The 18303-nt window shown below is 49.3% G+C and overlaps 1 protein-coding gene across 2 annotated transcripts; it reads right to left on the bottom strand.

Annotated features, from left to right (window-relative positions):
- Positions 1-1131: 1131 nt before the first annotated feature.
- On the bottom strand, positions 1132-17310 carry LOC135819502 (uncharacterized). Of its 2 annotated transcripts, none has more exons than XM_065332717.1 (5): positions 17035-17310; positions 16246-16573; positions 14166-14551; positions 13429-13739; positions 1132-6400 (listed from the first exon to the last, which is right to left on the bottom strand). In XM_065332717.1, exon 5 carries the CDS (start codon positions 6231-6233, stop codon positions 1710-1712), a length of 4524 nt encoding a protein of 1507 aa, XP_065188789.1. In that variant the 5' UTR covers positions 6234-6400; positions 13429-13739; positions 14166-14551; positions 16246-16573; positions 17035-17310; the 3' UTR covers positions 1132-1709. The 2 variants fall into 2 exon arrangements, with proteins under 2 accessions (XP_065188789.1, XP_065188790.1); XM_065332718.1 differs by having other exon boundaries at positions 13429-13667.
- Positions 17311-18303: the final 993 nt, after the last annotated feature.

Raw genomic sequence — 18303 nt, 5'->3', positions numbered from 1 at the left:
TTCTCAAGATGAAATCTTTATCGGTGCGTCTCTTCTCGCATGTGCCGCTGCGGTTCCTCCTCCTCTGTTATATTCGAGGTACAGTGTATCCAAGGTTAATTGTTGACCGGGTATAGTGTAATGCAGGGTCCTGGAAAATTAGTACTTTGAAGATGGTATTCCGCAGTGTATCCAATCTACTATTATACTAAATTATTTTACTGTACATGCACTGATGTACAATGTATGTTCTCTTGCCAAACTGTGCCTTGGTCAGAGTATGTGTACATGCACTGATGTATAATGTATGTTCTCTTGCCAAACTGTGCCTTGGTCAGAGTATGTGTACATGTACTGATGTACAATGTATGTTCTCTTGCCAAACTTTGCCTTGGTCAGCGTCACATGATGTGTACAAGTAGCTTCATGTAGCTGTGCAAAAAGAGGTTTGTTTGGCATGCATCACTACACTATATGTGGTTATGTCCAGTTGAATGAAGGAGCCAGGTGGGAAGTTGAACTGTTACTGCACTCAATTGTATAAATCAAAAAACAATTCATCCTTCCGAAGCTTCCACTATGCGTTATCGTCAACCATTGCCCCCTTCCAATATTAGCCATCTGATCCTGCAAAGACAAGCAGCTGACTCGTGGTGGCGCTGAGGATTAAACCACTGTAGGCTAGCCAGCGAGCTACGCTACTGACTCCTGTTGTGAGCTCAGACGAGACGAGGTCAGGGCTGCGGCGTCTGGAAGTCAAGGCTATAATATTATCGTCTGCAAACTGGATTGACATAGTCAGGGAGGAAACAGTCTGTACGTCTGTGGTGTGGGGCTGGAGAGCAGCGGACCCAGGACTGAACCCTGCGGAGCACCTCGGGTGCCTGTAACAAGCTTGCCGAGTCCGAAACCTTCACTCCGCTCTTCTTTCAAAGCTCTTCCTGCCCTCCTAGTCTCACTCCCTTCCGCTCTGCCTCCCCTCCGCTCCCCTTTCCCTCTGCTCCCCTACCCGTCTCCCTCCCGTCCCTGTATCATTCCCCTCCGCTTCCCTCCCTGTCACTCTCCCCTTCCCGTCTCCCTCCCCTCAGCTCCCCTCCCTTCCTTTGCTCCAGCCACCTCCTCCCATACAGCACTGCAACACACTAGGAGATTACCTCTAGAAGCATGATCTTCTTTTAGAGAATTCATCCAAAACTAGCATAATTCAATGATGGAAATGGAAGGGGAGGAAGGGTGTAAGAAAAGGACAACACTATCCATGCTCTGTGAGTGTATATTCTGTAACATAGCTGTCACCATGGTTACAGGGGAGTTGCTGGGTATGTTGCATTATACGGCAACATGGAATTACTGGAGAGAAAGACAATGATGCTGGTGGATATGTTGCTTCTTGCACTGTGATCTCTACATGTTTTGGGAATGAAGTGTGTGTTGTGAAGATCGTACTGAAGAAATGTCTGACAAGTGATCTAAACCAACTATGCTAGCTCTCACTAAACATTGCTGATGTGAGAAAAAGTATAGATTTCAACTGTAGTTGTCTCTCTCAGGTAACTCAAACACTGCGGGTACTATCATGCATTCCGTCTATTCAAGTGTAGCAGCTATTTCCAGTTTCAAGGCTGCTCCATGAAATGGTCATTATGAGACTAGAGAACAGGAAGAGTCTATGGCCAGCAGAATATTGATCACGTGACTGAAAACACTCACTGTCATATTAATCCAGCTGTTCAATCAGGTCGCTTCGTGAGTTCCAGAAGACTACTTGGGGTATATGAGATCGACCCGTCAAACAGCGGCATTCTGAACTGCTCTGTGTGACATGGATTGTCACCCAATGCTACAGCGTGCATACGCTGTACACCAGGTGAGCTGATGAGCTGCTTCACTCCATCATCTGTCACGTTGTTCTTGTACAGTGCGATGGTCTTCAGTGTGGTGTTGGTCTCCATAGCAACACACAGTGCACCAGCGCTGCGATCACTCAAGGCATTACGGCCAAGTGTGAGCCACTTAATAGACTGATTACTGCGTAGACATGTGATGAACTCAGCTCCAGGGTCATCATCCAGTCCTGTCCCTGGAAGTGCGAGACAAACAATCCCTGTGCACTGTGACAGTAGACTCGTGACTGGACGGATAACATCAACTTGCTGCTGCTGTTGTGGCTGTTGGAGCGCTGGCAGTTGTTCATATGTAGGAAAGATGTTGTTATCTGACATAACCAATGCCAGTGGAGATGATGGAGTGCGTTGACGACATGCTCTGAGTACTGAGCACAATCCACGCAGTCCAATGTTGTTGTGCGATAAATCGACCACTCGGAGTGTGTTGTTGTGTGCCAGACCTTGCTCGGCAAGCACCTCTGCACCAGTGTTGGTTATGTTGCAGTACCGGAGATCTAGTATCTCCATAGTTGTGTTGACAGCCATGACTGGGATGACTTTCTGGATGGTTTGATGGGCTATGTAGTACATATAGTGATCCCTGCCATTATAGCCAATAGCTGGAGCAATCTGCTGTGCGCCAGTATCACCAATGTATTGCATGTAGAGATTGGCACGGGACTTGAGCAACTTTTGCCGCAGATCCCGTTCCCCTACACCATCACTGTTTACAAAGTGTAGACCAGTGAACACCAGATCACCACGTGATAAGCACTGTGCTGTTGCTATGGTTTCCAGGCCTTCTCTGGTCACATTACATCCTTGTAACTGTACATCACATGTGTGGCCATTCTGAACTGCTTGAGAGGTGCTAGTTGATGAATGTCGCTGCTGCTGCTTTCCGTTCTTTCTCTGATAGAACTCACGGATAGCTGGAACGATAGCATCATCGAGGTCATTGACCCAGACTACCTCAACGACATTGGTATTCAAAGCGGCCAGAACTTGCTCCATGTCTGAGTTGCTGAGGTTATTGCAGCTCATATCCAGTCGCTGAAGCTGTGGCAGTTTGGTGATGAGTGCAGCCAATTGACTTCCACAACCAACTGTCAGACCAACATTCTGCAGATCAAGGTATGTAAGCTGACACTCACTGTAGAGTGTCTGTTGTAGATACTCCAGAAAGCCATTTCCAAGTTCCTTATTGTTAAGCAACCGTAATCCCTGGAGATTCTTAGCTTGCACACATGCCAGCAGAGCTGGATAGGTACATGCTGATAGATCACACGTTTCAAGCCCAAGGTTTCTCACTTTGCTGCCTGGACAAGATAGAGATCTTGCTGCCATTTCCACCAGACTGGCACTGCATGGATTCACCCCCAGTTGTAGCTCTTCAGCCTTGGACAGTGTGAGTATGTTGCACGTCTCTGCTGTGAGGTTGCAATTGGAGAGATCCAGTAGCTTGATAGTAGTTGCATGATCATGTACACACTGTAGAGCCAGTACATCACTCATTCCAAGTCGGACATTATCCAGTCTTAGTCCATCAGCAGCAATGCTGTCCACTGCCTTGGAGAGGTAACTGGTCTCCTCACTTGTGGCCGAACCCAACATTGCTTGTTCTGCGAGGGTTGGTCTGGTGTTGACATGCTCCATGAAGTAGGACAGGAGAGAACGAGTAGCGTTGGTAACAGTCCGGCCATGTTCTAACATTGCTGATTTTAGTATACTGATGATCTCTGCTAGTTGCTTGCTAGTTGCAGAACCACAAACAAATGCCCAGAATGGTGCTGTCTCCTCACCAACACCATAACCATCTCGTGCACATTCTCTCACCGCTTGAGCATGCTCAGGATCTGCACACAAATACTGTGCTGCAAAGTACTCCTGTAGTGAATAGTGTACGAAGTAGACACATGGTTTTGCCTGTGAATGTGGTACATTGCCAATACCTGTGTTACTCTCAACAAGGAGACCAATAGAGCAAGCTGCATTAATGCACTCACTGGACAAGGCGCTTTTAGGAATCAGTACTTGCTTTCTATTCAAGCACATGAGAGCTACACGACCAAGCTCGTTCTGTGCACGTTTGCTCATACATTGATGCGATTGCTCCGTATCACTGCTACGTTGTATTAGTACAGTATCTCCACTGACAGCTGCGGTGTGGGCTGTATCAGTTGATGCTGGTACACAGTGATGGGGTTGACTGCTACGAGTTGTCCACAGTGGAGCAGAGTGTTCCTCTTCGTCCTCCTCTGTTGTTGTGGCACGAGCCAAGCTGTTACTCAGTGTGAGGCTCTCAAGGCTGACTCCATCAGCTTGCAACTGCCAGCCACGCAGGTTTGCAGCTTGCTTGACAAAGCCGGAGTACATCATGGTTGCACACCTCGGTACATTCTGACGACTTCGGTAGAGCTCACAGAGCATTGCACATAGCAATGGGGAGGACTTCAGTGCTTCTTTGACGTGGCCTAAGCTAACCTCGCATAGCTCGTCCCAACAAGACTGGCCCAGATCTTCACCAAGATTACGAAGGCAGTAGCGTTCGAGTTGATGATCGTTGAATCCAGCCAGCCAATAGTGTTCTTCACATTCTTTTGCAAGCGTGGATGCTAGCTGACAAGGACGGCTTGTCAACAAGATTCGGGAGTCAGCAAACCGCTCACGATGGACGAGAGCAGAGAGAGCTGATCGTTCCTCGAGCACATCTTTACCAATTTCGTCCAATCCATCGACAATGAACAGGACTTGTTGTGATTGATCCTCTAGGTACTCGATCATTTGGTCTTGCTGGTGTGTGTCTAGATGCAGACATTGCTCATCCAGGCCAAGTAGAGTAGACCAATTGTAACTGCAGACTCTATCCACATCACGGCAAGGTAGATGTACGACATAGTTGAAATTGGAGAGCACTGCATCTCTTCTAAACTCCATCTCCTTTTCGGCATGTTGTCTCCGACTTCTCCCACCGCTGCTCTCAGTGCTGCTCCCACGGGTTTTTTCAATGTTGGCCCCATCTCTGCTTCCACTACTTTTGCCATCATCAATTTTGCCCTTTGCACTGTTTTCGTTGCTGCTAACACATGAACTGCTGCTGCTGCTGGTGGTGCTGCTGCTGGTGATAGTGTCGGTGCTGCTGCTGGTGGTGGTGGTGGGACTGCTGGTGGTGCTGCTGGTGAAAGTGTCGGTGCTGCTGCTGGTGGTGCTGCTGGTGATAGTGTCGACGCTGCTGCTGGTGCTGCTGCTGCTGGTGATAGTGTCGGTGCTGCTGCTGTTTGTGTTGGAAGAGGTGCTAAGACTGCCTGTCATGGTGGAGGCGTTACCACTGTTGGTAGCAGTTACATCCTTGCTGGTTGTAGTGTTAGCTTGGCATGTGGAATCAGGATCAGTAGCACTGGTGCATGTACCGCTGTCAACAGCACTGCAAGAAGGTACAGCACTGCTGCTGCTGCTGCTGTCAGTGTTGTTATGGTAGTGGTCGGACAAAAGCATCTTACACACTGTGCTTTTCCCGCTGCCAGCTGGAGAAACAAGCATGCTGCTTTCAACAAGTGATCTGCGGTCGTTATCATAATGTGATGGCACATGCTCACCTAGTTTACGTTGCAGAAGTTGTGATGCTCGACGTATTGGTATTGATCTCGTTGTCATGCTGCATCTCTCTGTTTTTCCACCCTTTTCATTCAGTTGTTGTTCAGCTTGCTCCAGTGTTAAGGCCTGCACGCTAGTGTAGAAACTGCGAACATCAGTCTGTCCTTCACGCCGTGTACCAATTCCTGGTAGAGCAGTCCTCTTGCTCTCGATTCGACAAAGTTGAAGAAGACGCTTACGATAGTGGGCTAGCAATGGTTCAACATCAGCCTGCGGTTGTTGTTGTTGTTGAGTTGTTGTTTGGCTCTTCTGTACACTGGCAGGGGCTGCATTGGTGGCTGCTTGTTGTAATCCAGTAGATGGCGATGGGAAGGTTTCTGGTAGGAATGGAGCAGAGCGTTTACACTCCCATCCGTGGAACTCCATGTCACCACTGGATTGGCTGGACAAAGTTCCTTGATCGTACATTTCTTCCTTGCTTTCCAGCTCCTTGGCAAGCTGCTCAAAGTTGATCTGACGTAGAACATTGCAAAACATTGCGAACACCTTCTTTCCCTTCTGACCGGACAGAGTCAGGAAATAACCGATTAGCAAACTGATCTGTTCATGGCCAGTCAACATGCGGTGTGTGATTTTGGCAAACTCATAACTCGTGTGCTGCAGCAAGTTGTGATCGCTCTCCAGGTGATCCATGATATCAGGGACGTTATGCTGAAGTTCATTTCTTAGCCGTTCCTCGAGGTCTTTGAGTGCGAGTGCCTGGTTGGTCTTCATTGCTGAGGCTGGGGATGATCAGGCTGGTGTCGGTTGTTGACTTCGGCAAGGGCTGTACTAGGCGAAGTTGATTGACTAACCAGACCTTTACTAGTTGGTGTGTTGCAGGTAGATGAGGTCAAAGATGGAGATGACGCGGCAATGGCACTGACACTTTAGTTCAGAATCTGTGGACAATTCGGAAAGAACAAAGAGAAAAGGAGAAAGGATAGATTTAGAATGGCAATACCTCCTTAGTATAGTATAAGCATTCATAAAGACTAGGGCTACACCAAAGAAAGAAGATAATTATGTTGTACAAGAATAAAATGTATATCATCAGGAAACAGGAGCACTGAAGCAATCGTCTGAGGATCTCTGAATACCGATTCTGTGATGAAGTGGCCTATTCTGGAGGCCTACTCAAATTATGTATTTCTTGCCAAAATGACGTTCAGTGTTGATTATGGGAATATAATTTTTCTTTTGGGTGCATTCAGACAGGCGTGAAAAGTTGCATTCTCGGACAATTTTCCTTGATTTCATGGCTCATGTGACATTTCCTTTGATCTCGATCGCTAAATCTTTCCCATACGCAGCCATTCCCGCAAGAAAAGGTTTCCCGAGTGTGAACGGCCAACTGCTAATACTTGCTCGAAGACAAAAGTTGGTGTATTGTGGTTACATGCAAAGTTTGTTGTGTTGGCTCTGGCATCTGTACTGCCTTGCTTCTTGTTCTCGTCAGATATGTAGTATGCCGGCTATGCGCAGCTACCAAGAAGTGTCCATGTAGTCTTCTGATCCTGCACCGGCAACGCAAGAAAAATTGGGAGCCGTCGGGGAACAGAATGAACAGGGGAGGAGGGTTTTCCGAGCACACTGCCTGTTGAAAATATTTCAAAAGTTGTGCACGGTTCAGCAGGATTCTGCAACCTCAGAATGCTGCAAAAAAACTATAGTTTGATAGGGTTTGCATTGTCGGAAATCAAAATTTTACTACTCGTAGTCTTCAGGGCGCTGAGTCAAATGGTCTTGGTACGAGGAAGCTGAGACGCTCCCTTCATCCCAGATTGCCCAATCCAACTCGCCACTTCCACTGAAACTGGGCGACTGAACTCTAGATGGAGATTTCTATACAAAGCGTCACTAAAAGTGCCAAATTGTCCTTTTAAAATCACGGAAGAATGAGGCTGACCTATCTGTTGTTGTGTTTTGGACGCTGAGTCGAGTGGTTGTGGTGTGAGGAGGCTGCAGTGCAGCGTTCGGCCCTTATTCCTGATCACGGTTGAGTAAGCAGTCAGGTGCTGATGCGTACAGCAATCACTTGGTCATTGTTCCTGCAGGCTCCAACTAACAGCCTACTAGCGCGCGTTCCTGTCACTTTAGTTGATCTTTTGTTTGCAAGTTTAAGCCTGCATGCACAGTAACCAGGTGACTGGTGTTCGCATCAGAATGTGTCCGCTTACTCAACCGTGTTCGATTGGGAATAAGGGGTGAATGCGCTGCATCGCAGCCTTCAAGGACCAAAATCAGTCCATTCAGCATCCAAAAGACTACAACATATTGGCCAATCTTGTTCATCCGTCCTTTTATAAGAAAGAAATGGCGCTTTTAGTGACGTTTTGCGTATAAATCCCCATCTAGTATGGTTCAGTAACCCTGTTTCGGTTGAGCAATCTGGGACAAAATGAGTGTCTCAGCATCCTCGGACCAAGACCATTCGACTCACCGCCCTGAAGAATACGAGTAGTAAAATTTTGATTCTAGACCATACATCCCCTTTGATTAACTCGTCTCTCTCCAACTCGCAACTACGAAGCCGAACGAATGTGTTGAAAGTTCGAAACCTTTAACCCCACAACCCAATGTCTACAAATCGCTAGTGCGAATGGAGAGAGCATCTGAATGCCTCTCGTCTTTTCCCGCTGTTTATTCCGCCAAACCGCCAAATCCGCCCATCTGAATGCACCGTTAGTGGGTAAAGTTATGATGCACCAATGACAGTAGCAACACAAGGGTCCGACAGACAAAATGCTATGTTAACTAAAGTTGCAGGATTTGCTGAACTACATCCCATGAAGATGACTAAAGCAGTATGAGTGAATCACAATGGTGGTGAGAGGGGAGAGGGGGGGGGGGCATAGTGATGGGAATTGTGTGAAGAGGGGTAGAGGAGGAGGGTTCATCGTGATGAGAAGTGTCTTGTGTGGAAAGGGGTATGGGAGGGGGGGGGGGGGAGAAGGGTGGAATAGTGATCAGAGTTCTCTAGTATGAAGAGAGAAGGGGGGGGGGGGAGTAGTGATCAAACTCGGCTTGTGTGGATAGGGGATGGGGTGTGGGGGGAGTAGTGATCAGACTTGTCTTGTGTGGATAGGGGATAGGGGGGGGGGGGGGAGGGGAGGGGAGTAGTAATCAGACTTGTCTTGTGTGGATAGGAGATGGGGTGTGGGGGACTAGTGATCAGACTTGTCTTGTGTGGATAGGGGATGGGGGGGGGGGGGGGGGAGTAGTGATCAGACTGGTCTTGTGTGGATAGGGGATGGGGGGGGGGGGAGGGGAGTAGTAATCAGACTTGTCTTGTGTGGATAGGAGATGGGGTGTGGGGGACTAGTGATCAGACTTGTCTTGTGTGGATAGGGGATGGGGGGGGGGGGGGGGGAGTAGTGATCAGACTGGTCTTGTGTGGATAGGGGATGGGAGGGGGGGGGGGGAGGGGAGTAGTAATCAGACTTGTCTTGTGTGGATAGGAGATGGGGTGTGGGGGACTAGTGATCAGACTTGTCTTGTGTGGATAGGGGATGGGGGGGGGGGGGAGTAGTGATCAGACTGGTCTTGTGTGGATAGGGAGGGGGGGGGGGGGGGGAGTAGTAATCAGACTTGTCTTGTGTGGATAGGAGATGGGGTGTGGGGGACTAGTGATCAGACTTGTCTTGTGTGGATAGAGGATGGGGGGGGGGGAGTAGTGATCAGACTGGTCTTGTGTGGATAGGGGATGGGGGGGGGGGGGGAGGGGAGTAGTAATCAGACTTGTCTTGTGTGGATAGGAGATGGGGTGTGGGGGACTAGTGATCAGACTTGTCTTGTGTGGGTAGGGGATGGGGGGGGGGGGGAGGGAGTAGTGATCAGACTGGTCTTGTGTGGGTAGGGGATGGGGGGGGGGGGAGTAGTGATCAGACTGGTCTTGTGTGGATAGGGAGGGGGGGGGGAGTAGTAATCAGACTTGTCTTGTGTGGATAGGAGATGGGGTGTGGGGGACTAGTGATCAGACTTGTCTTGTGTGGATAGAGGATGGGGGGGGGGGGAGTAGTGATCAGACTGGTCTTGTGTGGATAGGGGATGGGGGGGGGGGGGGGGGGAGGGGAGTAGTAATCAGACTTGTCTTGTGTGGATAGGAGATGGGGTGTGGGGGACTAGTGATCAGACTTGTCTTGTGTGGATAGGGGATGGGGGGGGGAGGGGAGTAGTGATCAGACTGGTCTTGTGTGGATAGGGGATAGGGGGGGGGGAGGGGAGTAGTAATCAGACTTGTCTTGTGTGGATAGGAGATGGGGTGTGGGGGACTAGTGATCAGACTTGTCTTGTGTGGATAGGGGATGGGGGGGGGGGGGGGGAGTAGTGATCAGACTTGTCTTGTGTGGATAGGGGATGGGGGGGAGGGGGGGGGAGGGGTGGGGGAGTAGTGATCAGACTGGTCTTGTGTCGATAGGAGATGGGAAGGGGAGTAGTGATCAGACTTGTCTTGTGTGGATAGGAGATGGGGTGTGGGGGACTAGTGATCAGACTTGTCTTGTGTGGATAGGGGATGGGGGGGGGAGTAGTGATCACACTTGTCTTGTGTGGATAGCAGGGGGGAGTAGTGATCAGACTGGTCCTGTGTGGATAGGGGATGTGGGGGGGAGGGGGGAGGGATCAGACTTGTCTTGTGTGGGTAGGGGATGGGGGGGGGGGGGAGGGAGTAGTGATCAGACTGGTCTTGTGTGGGTAGGGGATGGGGGGGGGGAGTAGTGATCAGACTGGTCTTGTGTGGATAGGGGGGGGGGGGGGGGAGGGGAGTAGTAATCAGACTTGTCTTGTGTGGATAGGAGATGGGGTGTGGGGGACTAGTGATCAGACTTGTCTTGTGTGGATAGGGGATGGGGGGGGGGGGGAAGGGGAGTAGTGATCAGACTTGTCTTGTGTGGATAGGGGATGGGGGAGGAGAAGTGATCAGACTTGTCTTGTGTGGAGGGGGGGGGGAGGGGAGTAGTGAGCAGACTTGTCTTGTGTGGATAGGGGATGGGAGGGGGGAGGGGTGGGGGAGTAGTGATCAGACTTGTCTTGTGTGGATAGGAGATGGGGTGTGGGGGACTAGTGATCAGACTTGTCTTGTGTGGATAGGAGATGGGGTGTGAGGGGAGTAGTGATCACACTTGTCTTGTGTGGATAGGGGGGGGGGGGGAATTGTGATCAGACTTGTCTTGTGTGAAAAGGGGATGGGGGGGGGGGAGTAGTGATCAGACTTGTCTTGTGTGGATAAGGGATGGGGGGGAGGGGGGGGGGGGGGGAGGGGTGGGGGAGTAGTGATCAGACTGGTCTTGTGTGGATAGGAGATGGGGTGTGGGGGAGTAGTGATCAGACTTGTCTTGTGTGGATAGGGGATGGGGGGGGGAGGGGAGTAGTGATCAGACTGGTCTTGTGTGGATAGGAGATGGGGTGTGGGGGAGTAGTGATCAGACTTGTCTTGTGTGGATAGGGGATGGGGGGGGGGGGGAGGGGAGTAGTGATCAGACTGGTCTTGTGTGGATAGGGGATAGGGGGGGGGGGGGGGAGGGGAGTAGTAATCAGACTTGTCTTGTGTGGATAGGAGATGGGGTGTGGGGGACTAGTGATCAGACTTGTCTTGTGTGGATAGGGGATGGGAGGGGGGAGGGGTGGGGGAGTAGTGATCAGACTTGTCTTGTGTGGATAGGAGATGGGGTGTGGGGGACTAGTGATCAGACTTGTCTTGTGTGGATAGGAGATGGGGTGTGAGGGGAGTAGTGATCACACTTGTCTTGTGTGGATAGGGGGGGGGGGGGGGAATTGTGATCAGACTTGTCTTGTGTGAAAAGGGGATGGGGGGGGAGTAGTGATCAGACTTGTCTTGTGTGGATAAGGGATGGGGGGGGGAGGGGGGGGGGGAGGGGTGGGGGAGTAGTGATCAGACTGGTCTTGTGTGGATAGGAGATGGGGTGTGGGGGAGTAGTGATCAGACTTGTCTTGTGTGGATAGGGGATGGGGGGGGGGGGGAGGGGAGTAGTGATCAGACTGGTCTTGTGTGGATAGGGGATAGGGGGGGGGGGGGGAGGGGAGTAGTAATCAGACTTGTCTTGTGTTGATAGGAGATGGGGTGTGGGGGACTAGTGATCAGACTTGTCTTGTGTGGATAGGGGATGGGGGGGGGGGGAGTAGTGATCAGACTTGTCTTGTGTGGATAGGGGATGGGGGGGGAGGGGGGGAGGGGTGGGGGAGTAGTGATCAGACTGGTCTTGTGTCGATAGGAGATGGGAAGGGGAGTAGTGAACAGACTTGTCTTGTGTGGATAGGAGATGGGGTGTGGGGGACTAGTGATCAGACTTGTCTTGTGTGGATAGGGGATGGGGGGGGGGAGTAGTGATCACACTTGTCTTGTGTGGATAGCAGGGGGGAGTAGTGATCAGACTGGTCCTGTGTGGATAGGGGATGTGGGGGGGGGGAGGGGGGAGGGATCAGACTTGTCTTGTGTGGGTAGGGGATGGGGGGGGGGGGAGGGAGTAGTGATCAGACTGGTCTTGTGTGGGTAGGGGATGGGGGGGGGGGGAGTAGTGATCAGACTGGTCTTGTGTGGATGGGGGGGGGGGGGAGGGGAGTAGTAATCAGACTTGTCTTGTGTGGATAGGAGATGGGGTGTGGGGGACTAGTGATCAGACTTGTCTTGTGTGGATAGGGGATGGGGGGGGGGAAGGGGAGTAGTGATCAGACTTGTCTTGTGTGGATAGGGGATGGGGGAGGAGAAGTGATCAGACATGTCTTGTGTGGAGGGGGGGGGGAGGGGAGTAGTGAGCAGACTTGTCTTGTGTGGATAGGGGATGGGAGGGGGGAGGGGTGGGGGAGTAGTGATCAGACTTGTCTTGTGTGGATAGGAGATGGGGTGTGGGGGACTAGTGATCAGACTTGTCTTGTGTGGATAGGAGATGGGGTGTGAGGGGAGTAGTGATCACACTTGTCTTGTGTGGATAGGAGGGGGGGGAATTGTGATCAGACTTGTCTTGTGTGAAAAGGGGATGGGGGGGGGGGGGAGTAGTGATCAGACTTGTCTTGTGTGGATAAGGGATGGGGGGGGAGGGGGGGGGGGGAGGGGTGGGGGAGTAGTGATCAGACTGGTCTTGTGTGGATAGGAGATGGGAAGGGGAGTAGTGATCAGACTTGTCTTGTGTGGATAGGAGATGGGGTGTGGGGGACTAGTGATCAGACTTGTCTTGTGTGGATAGGGGATGGGGGGGGGGGGAGTAGTGATCAGACTGATCTTGTGTGGATAGCAGGGGGGAGTAGTGATCAGACTGGTCCTGTGTGGATAGGGGATGTGGGGGGGGGGGGGGGGGGGAGGGATCAGACTTGTCTTGTGTGGGTAGGGGATGGGGGGGGGGGAGTAGTGATCAGACTGGTCTTGTGTGGATAGGGGGAGGGGGGAGGGGAGTAGTAATCAGACTTGTCTTGTGTGGATAGGAGATGGGGTGTGGGGGAGTAGTGATCAGACTTGTCTTGTGTGGATAGGGGATGGGGGAGAGGAGTAGTGATCAGACTTGTCTTGTGTGGATAGGGGATGGGGGGGGGGAGTAGGTATCAGACTTGTCTTGTGTGGATAGCAGGGGGGGGGGGTGAGTAGTGATCAGATTGGTCCTGTGTGGATAGGGGATGTTGGGGGGGGGGGGGGGGAAGGGATCAGACTTGTCTTGTGTGGATAGGGGATGGGGAAGGGGAGTAGTGATCAGACTAGTCTTGTGTGGATAGGGGATGGGGGGGGGGGGGGGGGAGCAACACCAATAACTTTATAAGTGTGGTCTTGTACACTGTAAATAGATGTGGTGTGGCCGGATATATAGTTGCTATTCGTTATCCTGCATGGCTTGTTCATGGGATGTAGTTCCTAGCAATTTCACAGCACTATGTACTTCATCACTGTGCTAGATATCAGGAATGGGAAGGGAGAACAACTCACCGTGTCTATGGCCGAGAACACACTCCTTGATGATGTTTTCTGTTTGCACGGAGTCAAGTTGTATAGGCAGAGATCAGGTCAACAGCTCAGAATCAATAACAGTATAGGGTTGTAGTGAGAATGCAGCTGATGTGAGGGTGGAACAGATGTTGCAGCAGCAATGATATATCAAGTGTCGATAGCCACGGTCAGCTGAGGAATTTGCACGTTCAGCGAGTCACCTGTTCCAAAGTATTGATCTGTGAGTGGAGTAGCGGAGACAATGTTTTGAGGACGTCACCAGATCTTGTTCTGGCTGTGGGGTCAGTGTCCTAGGCACGAATGCACACAGTAGAATGTCAGAGATTACACAGCATTGTGAAACCAGTGAAGGGTCCCTTGCTAAAATCCTTGTGACAAACATTTTCTTCTTCTTATTTTCCCATTTTCAACCCCCTCTTTTCCTTGTGAATGCTCACAGACTGAGTATAATACACAGGCAGATAGTTACAGTCAGTAGACATTTTTCACTAATTTCTGCTACAGAGAGACCAACAGGATGGGTACACAACAACAAGAAAGCCAAACTCCAAGTTCATGACGTTTTCTACAAGACGTATGACTCCTATCATCACCCACAACCGTATTGCACAATAATACAGTAGTGCAGTGTGTCAGTCAGGGGTATGTAAACATAGGCAGCACTGCTACTTCACTCTTGCAAGCAGTTACTTGTCCATATAGCGGGATGAACTAACCTTGGCTATGTAAAGGGTGAAGCTACCACACAGCTAGCCTTGGTGACTTGAGCAAAAGACAATAGTGTTGTTCTGCCAAGTTTCCCCTAGTCTCTGCAGAAAACTCTCAAGTTGTACTTGTAGTTGTGGTGTTGACTTAGCCAGGTGAAGACCAAACACAAGTAGACAACTTTGAAGCAGAGGCGGTGTACTTGATAGGAACTGAGAGCGTACTGATGTAGGTACTTTGTTGAACGTGCTGTTGTAGAGATCAACTGCGATAAATCTTTGATGGCTGATAGGTTGATATGATGACTTGATACCCAAGTGGGTCTATTGCTATTAGGCGGATGTCTGTGATAGTCACCACTGTAATATCAATCCAATACAGTGGTGGAGATTGAGATCTGGGAAAACATCAACAAGAACAGAGAAGTCACATACAAAGTTGAGCTGGAAAACCAATGCCAAATTTGAAAACAAACTGGATGAATAGGATATTGTTTTGAACGTGGTCAAATGCTAGTAGAGCAGCTGAATGTTCCTGGCTGGAACTATCAATGTTTAAATAGCATTAGGATACGTATATGACATATTGGTAGGAATTAGGTTTGATGGTAGTGGTAGTAGTGACTGCTATATATATAGAAACCCGGTGGAATAGCCAGGGCTGGTGACCTTACTAGCTTAGCGTGTACATGCACTGTAACACTGCAGAACTGGACCAGCAGTACTGACAGCTGCATGGCCAGCACCCCGTGGCCGCTTGACGTCTCACCGGATTTCAATGCCCACACCAGTAAAAAGTAAGTAAATTATCGTGTCCGTTCCCAAAAGGGAACTCAACCCCCACACCAGTACATACATGTACATGTAGGTAGGTAGTAGGTTCAATGGAATCCCCGCTGTGTCCTCTGCTTGCGGGGGGGGAGCTCCAAAGTGGGGCAGCAACCACCTCCTCTAGTGCTATATTCTGCTTAATGAATTCAAGTTAACCCTTTAAGAGCCACAGGAAATTTTCAAAATTCTGCATTTTTTCGTGTTTCTTGGATCATAGCTTCAGTTCTACTCACTCAATCCTCACAATCTAGGGCTTCCTGGAAAGGTCTCCGCGAGAGGAAGAGAATGAAGTCGATCATGATAGCCAGCACACCGTCTATCCAGCGCTAGATCGCAGCGACAGTACGAAAAATGCCCCAAATGCGTCCAATTGCGTCCCGCTCCAGATATTTCATTTTACTCGATCGTGGAGTTCCAATTTTTTCGCTGTGTACTCTTGACAATATCAACAGTGAAACCCGTGCAAATTCGAGTAAACCAGCGTGACGGTAAGTCTCAAAATTCTCAATACTAAAGTCGCACTGCGCGCTTTTGAAATTGCCGCGATCGCGGCTCAACTTACGAGTGATTTATCTCAGGAACCGTTGCTTGCAGCGCTTCGCGGATTGTTTCTCCCGACAGGTGAGAGTTTTCTCTTCGCCCTGGATATTTCGATCACTGGGTTTGAGCGAGATTGGACTGAGTTACGATCTTTTGAAGTTTTGCATTTGAATGCGTCGTTTACGACGCATTCAAGTATGGGGCGGCTCTTAAAGGGTTAAAATGTGTGTTGGGTGCTATCTAGAATATGGTTGCTGGCGGTGAGCTAACTAGGGTGTGGACGTCAAGACGTGGGATTACATGTACATATGTATGATAAGGATGGAGCGTCATGGCGAGTACTAGTGGAAAGATGAGAGAACGCCTTGAGGTGAGATCAGTGTGGCTTGCAGTAGGACTGCAAGGGAAACAGGGTGTGGGAGGGATACAGAGGGATAGAGAGGGATTCTGTTCCAGTACGGTCTTGTTTGTAGTGACAGGGCTGGTGTGCCCTATCTCTAAGAGTGTTGATTGAAAAACATTTATACATCCTGTAATATAGTACCTGTCACTTTAGACAGTGGCCAGCTAATTGGGACATCTACCAGCCAATTTTGACGAAGGTCTGCTATTGCCAGTGGACAGTAACCTGCCATTGTGGACAGCAACCTGTCACTTTCGAAAGCAACCTATCCATTTGCATGGTAACTCTAATTTTCAGACAGAAACTTGAAACACTCACCTGGCTACTTAATAAATCCTCTAGTAAATCCTGTAGAAATGTTGTTTAAATCCAGGTTGCTATGACAACCAGATGAACACCATGAGTACTGTATTACGGTGTAGAGTGTTAGCAGCACAGGACAGGGTGTATATGACCCTGGATATCCGGTTCCGGCTTTGTGTTGCTGGCTGGGTGTGCTGGATTGTGTTATGACTACAAATCAACTTCAGATTTCAGACCTATTGACAAAGTGGAATGCCAGAGTATAATTGTTGCTCCGCTGAGGAAGTCTCTTTTGTGGACAGTTGCTGACCAGTGACTCTCTGAAGTGAGTGTCGACAGTTTCCTGTGACAATAACAAGACAAAAATGAACCAAAGACAAACGAGGACAAAACATTCTGGCTGAATAAAGACAGACGGGGCAACGAGCAAGCACAGCAAAGCTTCAGGACAGGAATCTCTGTAGAAATATCTTTACAGTAGAATTACTCCTCCGTCCACACACTGCTCAGTACTGCAACCGGCAGAGCTTGCTTACAAAGAATGCACATACTGCTCAAAACAATCTCCAACTTGGTTTGGGAATTATGCCGTGTGGACTTGGCAGCGTCCATCCTCCATGATTTTGTAGAGTGAACCGCTCCACACCTTGATTTACTCTAAGTAGGGGAAACCCCTAAAAATGGTGTACGTATAGTGCCCGCAGGTAAACCTGGAATCCAATTACTCGTTAGACAAGGATTCCACTCTGGGAAAAATCTATTGAGACAACAGAAGACCACTGTGTAAAACCATGGAGAACTGACCTTTCTTTTGGACAGAAACTCCTTGAGTCCACGTGTTTCCTTTGATGTAGAGAACACAGGTGCAAATGCCAAGAGAAGTTGTAGATGACAGCTGCAGTTAATTGTATCAGTGGTAGATAACAGCTGCAGTTATACGTGTCAGTGATAGATGACAGCTGCAGTTAATTGTATCAGTGGTAGATGACAGCTGCAGTTAATTGTGTCAGTTGGTAGATGACAGCTGCAGTCAATTCCTGCAGTGGTAGATGACAGCTGCGGTTAATTGTATCAGTGGTAGATGACAGCTGCAGTTAATTCCAGCAGTGGTAGATGACAGCTGCAGTTAATTGTGTCAGTAGTAGATGACAGCTGCAGTTAATTGTATCAGTGGTAGATGACAGCTGCAACTATCAGTGGTAGATGACAGCTGCAGTTAATTGTGTCAGTGGTAGATGACAGCTGCAGTTAAGTGTATCAGTGGTAGATGACAGCTGCAGTTAATTGTGTCAGTGGTAGATGACAGCTGCAGTTACATGTGTCAGCGGTAGATGACTTCTGCAGTTAATTCCAGCAGTGGTAGATGACAGCTGCAGGTAATTGTATCAGTGGTAGATGACAGCTGCAGTTAATTCCTGCAGTGGTTGATGACCGCTGCAGTTAATTGTGTCAGTGGTAGATGACAGCTATAGTTAATTGTATCAGTGGTAGATGACAGCTGCAGTTAATTCCAGCAGTGGTAGATGACAGCTGCAGTTAATTGTGTAAGTGGTAGATGACAGCTGCAGTTAATTGTATCAGTGGTAGATGACAGCTGCAGTTAATTGTATCAGTGGTAGATGACAGCTGCAGTTAATTGTATCAGTGGTAGATGACAGCTGCAGTTAATTCCAGCAATGGTAGATGACAGCTGCAGTTAATTGTATCAGTGGTAGATGACAGCTGCAACTATCAGTGGTAGATGACAGCTGCAGTTAATTGTGTCAGTGGTAGATAAAAGCTGCAGTTAATTGTGTCAGTGGTAGATGACAGCTGCAGTTAATTCCAACAGTAGTAGATGACAGCTGCAGTTCAGTGTGTCAGTGGTAGATGACTTCTGCAGTTAATTCCAGCAGTGGTAGATGACGGCTGCAGTTAATTGTATCAGTGGTAGATGACAGCTGGAGTTAATTGTAGCAGTGGTAGATGACAGCTGCAGTTAATTGTATCAGTGGTAGATGACAGCTGCAGTCAATTCCAGCAGTGGTAGATGACAGCTGCAGTTAATTGTGTCAGTGGTAGATGACAGCTGCA

The sequence above is a fragment of the Sycon ciliatum genome, chromosome 6, assembly GCF_964019385.1.
Source record: "Sycon ciliatum chromosome 6, ocSycCili1.1, whole genome shotgun sequence".
NCBI lineage: Eukaryota > Metazoa > Porifera > Calcarea > Leucosolenida > Sycettidae > Sycon > Sycon ciliatum.
Note: the sequence above shows the minus strand (reverse complement) of the source record. Positions and strands in the feature narration are given on the sequence as shown.